This window comes from Gasterosteus aculeatus, chromosome 20 (genome assembly GCF_964276395.1).
Source record: "Gasterosteus aculeatus chromosome 20, fGasAcu3.hap1.1, whole genome shotgun sequence".
In the NCBI taxonomy this organism is placed as follows: Eukaryota; Metazoa; Chordata; class Actinopteri; order Perciformes; family Gasterosteidae; genus Gasterosteus; species Gasterosteus aculeatus.
The window spans coordinates 7,470,863-7,484,253 of NC_135707.1; the positions used below are offsets into that span (position 1 = coordinate 7,470,863).

Below are 13,391 nucleotides of genomic sequence, written 5' to 3' on the forward strand. Positions count from 1 at the left end.
TTTGTTTCTCCACGAGGTTTAAATAAAGTTTCATCATCGCACACTCGTATTGGTGAGGGAGCGAGGATGACGCGCGACCTACACCTGCGAGGGATGCGTGCGTCTGGCGGCCGGGCATGCGGCCTAGGGGGACGTATGATGGCGATGCGGATGCCATGGCAACAGGCCGATTACACCCAGACCTTTTTAAAAAAAAATGCATTTATTTATTTAATATGTAATTTGCATGCGATGCGCGCCCCTGTTGACGTGCCAGCTCGACCTCATGAGCCGAGTGAGAAGTCCATCAGCGGAGGAGCAGCCACCTTCAACGCTCAACAAGTTGTTTTTTGGGGGTTTTAAAGGAGCTTTTTAAATGCATCGTTTCGCCTCGGAGCAGCATAACCCCCCCATCTGACATAATCCCCCCTCTCCTCCTCGGTGGCATCCAGGCGGAAGGGACGCCGCCGCGTCCCCGCGCACACTGTCATTGAAAGTCGGCAGAAGTGGGAATGGACGTCGGCACCGCCTGAGGGAGCAGAAGACTCTGAACACCTGAGCAGGTTCATTCATTCATCACTTTCATCGAACAGCGCTGTTGTAGAGCCGACTGTCTCCCTGGCTGTCTGAGTGCTTCTGTCACATGGAACATTTCGGCGCGCCTTCCATCACGACGAGTGTTTTTTTCCGCAAATGACAACGTGCCGCGGATTCAGTGAATCCACGCGCTAGATTCGGGGTCATTCGACTCGTTTAATGCCGCTGGCCCGTTCTCCTTTGCGCGTGTCCGAAAGGATCGGTGCGCCCTGGAGCTCGAGTGTCTCTGCGCGTGTGCCTGTAATGCGCGTCCTTTTATGTCCATTGACAACCCATCGCTCCTGACAGCGGATCAAGTGTCCTCGTCATTCATCCGCGGATGCTCCCCGCTCTTCCCCTCACCGCGCGTCTCCAACACAATGCGATAGGTGCAGCGTTGTCGGTGTGGCTCAGCAGCTTTGGCTCGTATACAAACGACGCAGACGGGACACCGACGTCCATATACAAACACCGCGGATCCGGTGCCGAGATGACCGGCGTCGGACCGCTGAAGGAGGCTGAGGCGAAGAGAGGGAGTGCCACGTGGGGGGAGAGACGTTTCAAGGACGAGGCAGGAGGAGAGACGCGGGAACATCTGTAAGGACAAAGAGGGCGCTTTAAGGGGAAGTGGAGCTGCTGGCGTCACTCTGACAGGGAGGACGATTTAACGTGTGGATGGAGCCGTTTCCAAGGGCACCGAGGTAAGCATGGCCACATCAGCCGAGAGAGGGCGGAGGTGTGAGTTGCCGGCTCCGGGGCTATGACTGGAGATACAGAGACCACTTTTCTGTAGGTTCTTCGATTTAACATTGGGATTGAACTATTGGCGTTATACAACCTGTGTAATCTAGATTGACTGCATGAACTGGTAGTCTTCTCCAAGGGTCACCGGTTCGCCCTCTTCCCTGACTTGGAATGGATGGGGTGGCGGGAGGTGCGTGTACCCCCAGTAGCACCGGTGGATCTGGGGGGGACAGCCTTTCCAGACGTAATGGAGGGGACTCAAAGCGGCGCAGTAAGGGCAGCCTGCCCTCTCCAGGTTACAGGCTGTCCCAGGCATCCTTGGAAGGGGAGAGGGGCTCCTTCGGCGGGGACAGCATTTCCTCTGGTGGACGCGGCCGTCGCCCCTCCATCCTGAGTTCCTCCACCAGGGATGGACTTCCCTTCCGCGCAGCGGGCACCCCGGTGCCCCTGCCGCCACCGCCGCCCTCGTCCGCCGGCACATCCCACCCGCCCCCTCGTTCAGTGGGCTTCGCCAACACTCGCGCCGCCCTGACCTCCTCCTCCTCTGCCGGCACCGGAGTGATGGTGGTGGCCACCGGCCCAGAGGCCACCACCACCACTACATGTAACACCACTGCTCCAGGTACCCCGGACTTAATGGGTCAGTGTGTACTGGGTGGTTTTGGGCTGGACGGAGAGGACTACAGCGCCTCCAACCAGAGCACCTTCATCCAGAGACAATTTGGACCCATGCTTCAGCCGGGGGTCAACAAGTTCAGCCTGCGCATGTTTGGTTCCCACAAAGCCGTGGCACTGGAGCAAGAAAGACTGAAATCGGCGGGGTCGTGGATCATACACCCATACAGTGACTTCAGGTATGCACACACACACACACACACACACACACACTTTTCACGGCAAGCTGCAGTTGTTGGTTTGTAAATTAATCTAAGTTGTAATAAAAATGACTTGTAGCACATGACACCTGTAGTCATTTTGTTTGAATCATGGATCAAACAAAGTCCCACTTAAGGGATAATGTCAGAGACATAAAACGAGGGGGCGGGATAAGGTAAATCACATAAATAAAATAAAATACATCTAACAACATGGTTTTTAACTGGGGGAAAGGAGGAGGACACCTGCAATGAGTTAGAAACTATATGTATAGAAGAAGATGCAATGAGCACATTCGTATCTGTAAGAAAGGTTGTATTGAAGCAAAGCCTGTATGAAAGGTTAGATGGGGAGTGAAAACAGGTGTATTTAAAGTCCTTAGAGGCTTGATGGAGGCAGGGAGAGGTGTTTATGGAAAGGGCAATGTGACAAGGCCTCCAGTGTAGACACCATGCAGCTATGGCAGGTCTGCTCAACTAGTACAATAGACACTACAGGCCGATTTCTTTTCAGAAGAAAATGTTCGGGCATCAATGCGAGAACATTGAAATGAGGGCAAAGCAACAAATGCCTTACATACTAGTGACATGTCATATTTTATCATGTGAACAGTGGATGAACCCAGCTCAGCATCCCATGCAGGTGGTTCCGTACTAGGAGAAAATACAATGAGTATTTCTGGGATGAAATTGACAACTGAGGCTGTTCATTTTATTTTTTTTCTTGAGTGATACTCTCGTGAAGATAAAAAAAACCTGGTTGGTTGTTTTTCTGGAGTTCTTTTTTATCAAGGTAAGTATGGGAGGGGACTTTTTTTAATGTCTGCCAGCTTTAAACCCAAAATGCCAAATTGCATTCAGCCTCACATATCTTTATATATATTATTCACAGACTGACAAAACACCCATAAACTGCACGTAAATGTGCAGGTGGAGCGCAGAGGGAGAGACGGCCTTCATAATCTCCAGACAGGCTGCAGTAACAATGGATGACTTGATCCCCAAGGCTCCTGGCCCACTTTAGTTTCATCAAACACACACACACACACACACACACACACACACACACACACACACGTTGACCAAATCCTTTTGTTTTGTCTGTCAATTTGATGATCACTCACAAGTTCTGCTTGTGAGTCTGCTCACAGTAGATAGGGGGAATGAGGTCAGTGAGGAACAGAGAAATGGATGGATGGACAAATGCCCGTCTGGCACTTATTGATATTCATGCAAGATATCGGAAAATTGTAACATTCCTTATTAACCCGTCGGAGAATCACAATTGAACTTGAATCAATTATGTATGACTTTCTCAATTATGCATGTTGAGTACGCATTATGCATAATTCAGTCATCTGACTGTTCAGTTAAGTACCTGTTGTCTGAAGAGGAACTTTATCAGGCCAGCGAGAGGAGAAGACGGATTACTGCTGAGGCCCCTCTGTTTTCGCCCCTGCATTGACCTTGAGCACAAGAGCCTCTGAAGTATGTGCAGTAATACACAGAACCATTCAGAGGTTTGGACACACTTTCTCACTCAGTTGAATGAATTCACTAGAACATCGGTCGATTGGTGAAAACAGAAAGATGGTTCGTCCTTCACCACCGATGTGTTGAGTTGGGCTTGGCAGTATTACACATAGCATCAGGGATGTATTACGTATTAGCCAGTTTGCTGTTGTTTGTCTATACATCCGGTAAGGATGATGTGCTGAAACCTGCTCATAACGGACATCTGGCCAACTGTGTGCAGGGAGCCAATCAGAGGTAGCTCGTGGGACACTTGGCCTCAATTAGAGTAGAATTAGTGTTTCGTTTGACAAGGGATGAGCAGGTAGATGCAGGTCGGTTGTCGTCTAGCAGCTGCTCATGTTCCAGACGGAATACTGATGGGCCTTTTGATTGCATTTTCAATTCCTATCTGTGAGTTCCCGAGTGCACGTAAAGCCACACAGGACGCTCAATGTCATCTAATCAGGCATTCAGCCGGCACCACAAGCCTTTACATCCTTCTCAGTTTGGATCCGTCTGTTTGACCACGCTCATTTATTTGATCTTACATCTCAATGACAACAGCAGAAACAGAGGCGCCTGCCGCAAAATGCTTTAAGTGCATGTTAGCGCATGTGAGCGTGTTCCACTGGTTAGCCGCTGCTCTGCGCTGCTCTCATATGGACGTTAGAGCTGATGATGCCGTCCAGGCCGAGAGCGGCGGCGCGAAGACGTAGCACCCGCCTCCCGTCTCTCCCCACCAGGTAAACGCTTTGCAGCTACACTGTCACGCTGAGCCACGAGCTGCTCACACGTTCAGGACCGCCGTGAGGCAATGGAAATGCTCCCAGTCTCAGATCCGGTATTTGAAAGAGTTGAATTATCTAGGCAAATAAAATCAATGTACAATAGTAAGTCAAGTGAAGTACCCGAAGTACGAGAGATTTGGTACCAGAAGTACCAAATCGGTACCTTATACATGAGTCGCACTGACAGACATAAACCACAACTGTGATATGATTTACAGAAATGTCCCCTTCAATCAGTTTCCAAAACTTGTCCTAGAGATCGGGGAGAATAAATCTCCAATCACAACAGCTACACTACGGAACGGCTGCATCTGTGTCACTTTAAGTAGTTCCTGCTTTTATTGTGGGCGATTGTGAAGGGATATATCTTGCAGTGGAGGTGACAGTCAGGCAGAAGTAGAGTGATGACTCATACTTAATCTTCATCAGTCTAGCAGCAGAGTCACACCACCATGAGGTTGTGTTACTAAATTAGAGCTCAATGGCAATCAGCCACAGGGCTTGACTACTTTCTCCCAGAAGGAGAGCGAGTGTGTAGAGAGCAAGTCATTGATATGGTTAGGTTCAAAGATGAAGGGATTAGAGGAAAAAAGACAGAAGGATGAAAGGCATCATCTCCAGATGATTGGATTGCCTTTTTTGTCAGTCTTAAATGACTAACAGCATTTCCATGAGAGGGCTACGTCATCCTGTTATACCCTCCAGCATGACATACCAATTTATGGAGCCTCCCAAGGTTACTCGTCATTTATCTCTTTTTCTTAAGTCTCAGAAAATGACCTTCATATGTCATCGGGGTTTCTCTCGACATAGGCCCGAGCACAAAATGAGATCTGTACTTTCAAGGATAAGACGCAATCCAGATGCATTATGGGATTTGATCCAGTGTCCTTGCAGCTGGACCCTTACTACACTCTAAAAGTCAGGATATCTCAGTTTCTGCTGCGTCAATTTTTACCCTTCTTTATTGAGTCTGTCTTCAGTGACTTTATGTAATTACAATACAGTATCTTGGGAGTAGCCCTTTGAATCCCCTTTATGTTCATCACAGAGGGAGTGAAACACATGGTTTTCTTCAGTTCAAAATCAATTGTGATCAGGGGAACGGCATGAAATTATGTTCAATACAACCTGTAGAAACAAAAACAGTAAACAAAGAAATACTCAACGCTTTCTTTCTCTGTGCAGATTCTACTGGGACCTGTTGATGCTGATGTTGATGATGGGGAACCTAATTATCCTGCCAGTGGGCATCACTTTCTTTAGAGATGAAAACACTCCCTCCTGGATCATCTTCAACGTGGTCTCTGACACTCTCTTCATGGTCGACTTGGTTCTCAACTTCAGGACCGGCATCATCAAGGAAGACAACACTGAGATACTGCTGGACCCCAGGTCTGTCCAAGCACCTGGTTATGTGTATCTGCATGGATGAGAATATTAATTCAGCTGCTCTGTTGCCAATCATTTAAATATGCTCTTCTGGCCATCTGCTGGGTTTTTGTTAATTGTACCAAAAAGGTGACATGCAGCTGGTGGCAGCGATTTTTTTCCCCATTCCAGTCGTATTCCCGTTGAATATTGATGAGAATCGCATGGTGCCAGCCAAATGTTGGAAGCACTTCCACAAGGCTTCATCGGCAAATTAGAAATGTCTGCTCTTCCGTGCTCCTCCGACTCAGAGCTATCCGACAGAAGTATCTGAAAAATTGGTTCCTGGTGGACTTTGTGTCATCCATCCCCGTGGACTACATCTTCCTGATGGTGGACAGTCTGGACACCGAGGTTTACCGGACGGCCAGGGCGCTGCGCATCGTCCGCTTCACCAAAATCCTGAGCCTGCTACGCCTGCTCCGCCTGTCCAGACTCATCCGCTACATCCATCAGTGGGAGGAGGTGAGAAACAGAGGCTGGAAAGAAAGAGCAAAGCCAAAGGGACAGATATATTTGTGTTGAAGAGGTAGTTCTAAACTAATTTATTATCTAAGGTATGATAAGCCTTTAGAAATAATATGACATGAATAGAATCAATTACGTTTTTTAAGTATTGTGCTGGAGGAAAAGCCTCATTGAAATGCATTTTTGAACAATTTGGGAATTAAAAGGTCAACCTCACCTCTCATTTGCACCTTTCTTTCCATTTGGTTTGTTATTTCCATCCTCTCCTCCTCAGATCTTCCATATGACCTATGACCTTGCCAGTGCTATGGTGAGAATAGTTAATCTGATCGGTATGATGCTGCTGCTCTGCCATTGGGACGGCTGTCTCCAGTTCTTGGTCCCTATGCTACAGGACTTCCCTCCTGACTGCTGGGTTTCCAAGAACTTGATGGTGGTGAGTCTCTAACCATCCATGTGTGTGTGTACGTGATGTTATTTGTGATGTGTTTGAGTGGTTCTATTGTGTAGGGAACAAAAAAATAAACCTGACAGATTGAATGAAAAGTGCAACGCGCTATCTCAACTCTATTTCAGATAAATGCAAATCACACATTCAAAAAGCAGTTGGGTTTTCGGGTTATTAGTGTGTGTATGTGTTCACAAAGTGAGAGTCTTTATTAGATTTGACATTGTTTTCTCCTCAACTGTTGATTGGCTATTGTAGCTACATGTCCAGTTGGAAAAAGATTATAATCATCACAAAAACAAAGGAGACTTTCCAATTAAAAACCTCAGCAGGGATGAGGTGAAGGTGTGGGGACTGAGGGGACTGAGGGGACCGAGGGGACCTGCTGGAGATTTCTTTCTCTGTTCATGCAGGCGTACGAATGCGGACGCCCATGAATGCACGCAGATACACAGCTGTATGAATAGCTGAATCATGTCTTAGGCATTGCCTGGGTGACTGTTGCTAAGCAGGCGGATGCTGGGATTTTCCCCAGAGAAAGTCCCCTCATCCTTTAGACTATTAACATCTTAGTATAATTGGACTCAGCTTAAAACAGATGGGAACACACACACACACACACACACACACACACACCCTTATAGCTGCTCTTAGACATTTTTTTAATAATGAAAGTTAACCGCCTTTTTATTGTCTACATTATTTCAAATGTTCTACAGGCGCTGCGCTTGAAGCCAATTGGGTTTTGACAGTTAAATTGCTCTGTCGCGACATGTTTTGATGTCGGCTGTATATTCTGAAGCTGTGTGGCGGAGCTCGTCTGAGAAGATAAAAGCTCCTTTCACACTCAAATAACAATAAAACAATATGGCAGCGCCGGCGTAATTAACAGTCCTCCTTACTCGTCTTCCATCTCACAGAATGACACGTGGGGCCTGCAGTACTCTTATGCTCTGTTCAAAGCCATGAGCCACATGTTGTGTATCGGGTACGGTGCCCAGGCTCCAGAAGGGATGACCGACGTGTGGCTCACCATGCTCAGTATGATCGTCGGTGCTACCTGCTACGCCATGTTCATCGGCCACGCCACCGCTCTCATCCAATCACTGGACTCCTCACGGCGACAGTACCAGGAAAAGGTAAAGCATGACGCTCCTCTGTCTGTTTTTCTTTTTATAGTTTAGCCATCAAACCTTGTTTAATCCATTTTGGTTGATGATGACATTTGTTATGAAGGACGCTTTGGGTTTCTTTTCTTTCATAATGTGTTTTATTTTATTTTAATCAAATTTCAATAAAAAAATGACCATCACACCCTTCAGATGATTGGGAATTATTGGTGAATAGTTTTCTGTCTATAGGTGAACATACTCAAAAACTCTCTTCTACTCTACATTCTGATTCTGGTTGTATTTTGACATAATTTGTTATTCTTCTAAAATTCTGAATGGATTTTTTTTTTACCTCTAAAATATTTTTTGATTGAATAATCACAAAATCACTCTTTTTTCCATATAATGCGTTTGACTGCATTGTTATTTGGAAAATGTGTAAAATATAGAATCAATATGGTTGTTTTCCCAAATTTAGTGTACACACATTGCATTGCATCCTATTTCATACATGCAAAGAGGGAAAATTGTTTTGACACGTGTCTAAATTCTTAATGTGCTGCTCTATTAAGTAATCAATTGAGTATCTATTGAGGGTGGATAGAGTGAACAGCCGTGGAACATCAAAGCAAACCCATTCCAGAAAGGTTGTGACCAAGTGGACTAATCATCGTTTTAAAGCCCTTTGCGTTGCTCTGACATGCGAGTGTTTGTGCTCGTTTGTTACAGTACAAGCAGGTGGAGCAGTACATGTCATTCCATAAGCTTCCTGCGGACGTTCGGCAAAAGATCCACGAGTACTATGAGCACCGCTTCCAGGGGAAAATGTTTGACGAGGAGAACATCCTGGCGGAACTCAGCGATCCGCTCAAAGAGGTAATGGATTCACAAACACCCACTCGTCTACGCGCCACAAATCTTCTCGCCTTAGAGCCAAACTTGTTCTTCACTCCTCTGGTTATCTTTTCATTCATCTTCCTCCAGGAGATAGTCAGCTTCAACTGCCGCAGCCTCGTGGCTAACATGCCGCTGTTCGCCAACGCCGATCCAAACTTTGTGACTGCGGTGCTGATCAAGCTCCGGTTTGAAGTGTTCCAGCCTTCAGACTTCATCATCCGCGAGGGCACAGTCGGACGGAAGATGTACTTCATCCAGCATGGGCGAGTCGGTGTGCTGACGCGTGGCAACAGGGAAACCAAGCTGAGCGACGGGTCGTACTTTGGAGGTGATCATGTTTTCTAGACAGCTCCGGTTGTGTAGTACGGTGCAACGCGCATGAAGATGAAGGTGATTTCTCACTGCCTGTCTCCTTTTTTCAGAGATTTGTTTGTTGACTCGTGGACGGAGGACAGCGAGCGTCCGTGCAGATACGTACTGTCGCCTGTACTCTCTCAGCGTGGACAGCTTCAACGAGGTGCTGGAGGAGCATCCGATGATGAGGCGCGCCTTTGAAACTGTCGCTGTGGACCGATTGGACCGAATCGGTAAAGTGTGAAAGTCTGAGTGGTTCCTGCGTTTCGAACTTGCTATTTTCCATTCAACTCTATTATTCTGTAATAACCTTATACCTTATACCTCAGTACTGCTAAACTTCTTAGGGGCCTTGTCCTCACCTTAAAGGTTGGAACTGATCATTGAAAAATAAATATTATACTATAGGAAGGAATGTTCTCTGTGAAGAAAGTTAAAGAATTTCACTCTTCCCAATTTTGTCGTCTGGAATTTTACATGTATTGAATTTTATCCTCTACAGGCAGGAAGAACTCCATGCTACTGCGGAAGTCATCGCAGGGCGGTTCTCTGGGGGGCAGTATGGGTCGCGGTGGAGGCCGTGGTTCCGGGGGTCCGGGTGCCGGGGCTCTGGGCTCCTGTGACAGCATGCTGGTGCAGCAGATTGTCAAACACGACAGCATGTCGGCCATGCAGGATGCCATCGCGGCTGCTGCTGCAGGAAGAAGTGGCACAGTGTCTCCTCGGCCACGCCCGGTCATCTGGGCGCCGCTTGTCCACGCCCCCTTGCAGACTGCTGCTGCTGCCACCAGCAATGTAGCAATCGCCCTCATGCACCAGCAGCAGCAACAGCAGCTTCAGCAGCTTCAGCAGCAACATGCAACATGTGCAGGTACTTTCTTCCTGCCCTCCCCTCTTGTCTCTCCCTCCCCTTCCTCCTCTTTCCCTTTATCTCCCCCTCGCCCTCCCGTGTTACAGACCCTCCGTCCCTCTGTGAGCTCTCTCTTTGGGATGATGACAATGGGAGGGGTGGCTGGTTTGTCCCCAAGAGGATTTCCTTCCTCCCCATCGTCCATGGGACCTCCGGGTGGGTTAACATCACCCCCTATTGTCAAAACGCCATCCACACCCTCCTCCTCTGTCCCGACATCTGTCCAACAAGAAAGGACTCTTCTTTACAACCTCCGCCTCCAGGCTGATCATCCGTCAATGGTTGCTGGATCGCCAGGTGGAGGATCACAAACGACGCCCATCCGCAAGGTATCGGTCGCCAACCCCCCGACTGCTCGTGGTGCCCCGTCAGATTGCAACACTTTTTTGATGGGCCGGCAGGGGGCAAAAGAAGCTCTGTTACGTTACGGTGGAAACAGCTGTCAGGGTCTTCCTGCACTTGGACGACTCACCCAGGAGGCCAGGCTGCTGTCCGCCTCTCAGCCCACTCTTCCTCACCGCTCCTGGGCCGGAGTGCTGCCTCTCCCGCCTCTCCACAGGAAGGCCTCTGGTGGCAATTTGCTGGCGGCTCCTTTCCTGGCTGGGCAGTTGGCCAGGGGAGGCAGCGCAGGTATGCTGACCTATAACGCTCCAGTACAGCTGGTGACAAACATACCGTTTAATTCACAAGCACAGGTCGCAGCCCCTATTCAGGCTGCACTGGCACACAATCTGTCAACACAACCTGCCCTTCACACGGCCACTGTGCCCACACCTACGGCTGCATACATGCCTTCTGCAGCTTCCTCCCCTCCAAAGCAGACAACGCACTCCTCTCCCACCCCTTCAACTGTGCTCACACAGACACCTCGACCTAAACTGATACCAATGACCCCCTTGCGCTCTTCCCCTCCTCCTCCCTGCTCCGCCCCACCTTTACCAGGAACAAACCCGCTGTCGCTCTCTGCAACTCCCCGTCCCAAACCAATCTCTGCATCCTCTTCCCGCTCTTCGTCTCCCTCTCCCTCCTCCACACCGCCTCCACCTTCTGTTTCTACCCCTATTTTAACTTGTGGGCCCAAGACATCTTTTAGCTCCTCTTCTCCCCCTTCCTCCTTGATCACTTCTATCCCACCACGTCCCCAGAGCCCCCGAGCCAGGGCATCCAACACACCTCCTCCTGCTTCTCCATTGTCTGGCCCCAGTCCCGCCCCAATCTCTTCTCCAATACAGACTCCCACTCAGACGACCCGTGCTCGCCCTTCTACCCCCGCCCAAACTCCTACACAAACTCGGTCACCTGTTACTCCGACCCAGGCACTAACCCATACACCTTCTCCCTCTCCCATCCCCGTTTCAGGTCCTCCCTCCCTAACTAAATCCCAGAGTCCAACCCCCCTCCAGCCCTCAGTTCCTTGTTCAACCAAAAGCTCGAGTCAGAACCCAAAACTGAATCCAACCCAAACTGCATCTCCTTCCCCTACACCAGCCAACACTAGTTCTACCAATAAAATAACGTTCACAGTTCATCCCGTAAAGCAAGCCCCTCCTGTCCTTACTCAAGCCCCCACATCTGGCTCTGTTTTCTCCACTAAACCCACCCCAACTACACCCTCCCCCTCAACATCTTTATGCCCGAACCCAAGCTCCGCTAGCCCCTCGTCTCTTCCTACAGCCTCCTCCTCGTCCACCATCTCCCCCAGTTTACAATCTGCTTCTGCTCGCCCCAAGAAACAAACGCCGACAAGCACGGCTCCCGTTGCCGTCCCCCCCAAAACTAATACACCCTCTACCACTGCCCAGACCTCTCAGGCACCTGCTACTACACCCACCCTGTCCGCACATGCAGCCACCCCTGCCAACACCAGCTGCCCTAAAGATGGGGAAAAAAGACACTCAGCTGTCACTGACTAGAAAAGACTCAGAGAGACAAAGACACAAACTGCCCTTCGGCATGTGAGACATTCTCATAGGATGTTGTGGCCGCTGCTGACTAGCGGACACCTGGATTTACAGAGTTGTGTCAGAGTCATATTAGATATCTAATGATATTGTGTGGACAGGTACATCTTGTTTGCATTCACTCTAGGATGTGATTGTCTTAGAGCATCAGGTGTTGATGTGACTCTCAACCAAGCCGTCGCTCAAGGAGACTTTCGTAGCAATGGAGTCTGAGAAAACATCCAAATGTATACATACATATCTTTGTTAGTGATTGTTGGAGCAAGCAGGGGAGCTGAAGTGGAAACAGTATGCACAGTAAATGGGGTGCAAGCAATAGCTTAGAATTTTCTATACATGCAATACATGTAAAACATTTGAGACTCCTAATGTGACAGGAAATAATATTAACGATATTATAATAATTTTGAGAAAAGACCATTTGGACGGTGGATGATATCAGTTTCAAATGCGGGCAATAAAGCAGACACTTGGATGTCAGCTCCAACTCCCTCTTGCCTCCCATTCTGCACCAAAGTGTACTATTTTCTCATCAGATTATTAATAAGAAGAAGAATATCAAATCACTGTAAAGTCAATGCTCATATAAATTTGAATAATTAAGAGCAGTTCACTGGTAGTTTTGTGGTCTGAGGTGTGTGGTGTTTAGTTTTTTTAACAAGACAAAACTTTAAACCTACCTGTTTTTTCGTGTGTGGAAGTCAATTACTGCTCCGCTGTGCACCGAGGCTCATCCGGCACCCTGAACTGTAAATACGTACCTCTCTGTCGCTCTGCTGTAAGCTTCCTCACTCCTCAGCCTCTGCGTCTTTCGTCTGATTTCACAGCCCTTGTAGCTAACAGACTTGCTCACTGCCTCTCGGTTTGCCCGGCGTCTCGCTCTTTTGCGGCCGTCAGCCTGATGTTCGTTTTGCTCTTTGTGCTGTCGCCCTGCGACACTGTTTCAGCATAATTTCCAGCGATGTTTGATGTTTTGTGTGGGTAGCAACCAGACATTTCTGTCTTAAACCCTAATACCATGTTGCCTAGGCTATGAATTAAAGGACCAAATGTTTTATTTTTTATTTACCACAGCTTCAGCTTTCGAACCGAAAACAAATAAAGGCCAATAATGGTGTCACAATGATGATCTTGAGGGTGGTGTTTAAGATGATGATGATACTCTTGACAACCCTGATGTAATGATGAAGGTGTATATCTGGATGTAACAATAAAGCGGATTTAGATATCATTTTGTTGAGTGTATTGAGGCATGAGCTCTTTGTTTGCTTGTGTGTCTGCCATGTGTACATACATGTATACAATCTATATTTATATAACCACAAACAGTATG

General features: G+C 48.1%; 1 protein-coding gene across 1 annotated transcript; it reads left to right on the forward strand.

The window, feature by feature from the left end:
* The first annotated feature begins 1,327 nt into the window (after nucleotides 1-1,327).
* On the forward strand, nucleotides 1,328-13,289 carry LOC120810969 (uncharacterized). The gene is made up of 9 exons (XM_040166020.2): nucleotides 1,328-2,153; nucleotides 5,666-5,872; nucleotides 6,160-6,373; nucleotides 6,651-6,812; nucleotides 7,745-7,963; nucleotides 8,666-8,812; nucleotides 8,921-9,161; nucleotides 9,256-9,420; nucleotides 9,690-13,289. Exons 1-9 carry the CDS (start codon nucleotides 1,471-1,473, stop codon nucleotides 12,008-12,010), a joined length of 4,359 nt encoding a protein of 1,452 aa, XP_040021954.2. The 5' UTR covers nucleotides 1,328-1,470; the 3' UTR covers nucleotides 12,011-13,289.
* The last annotated feature ends 102 nt before the right edge of the window (nucleotides 13,290-13,391 follow it).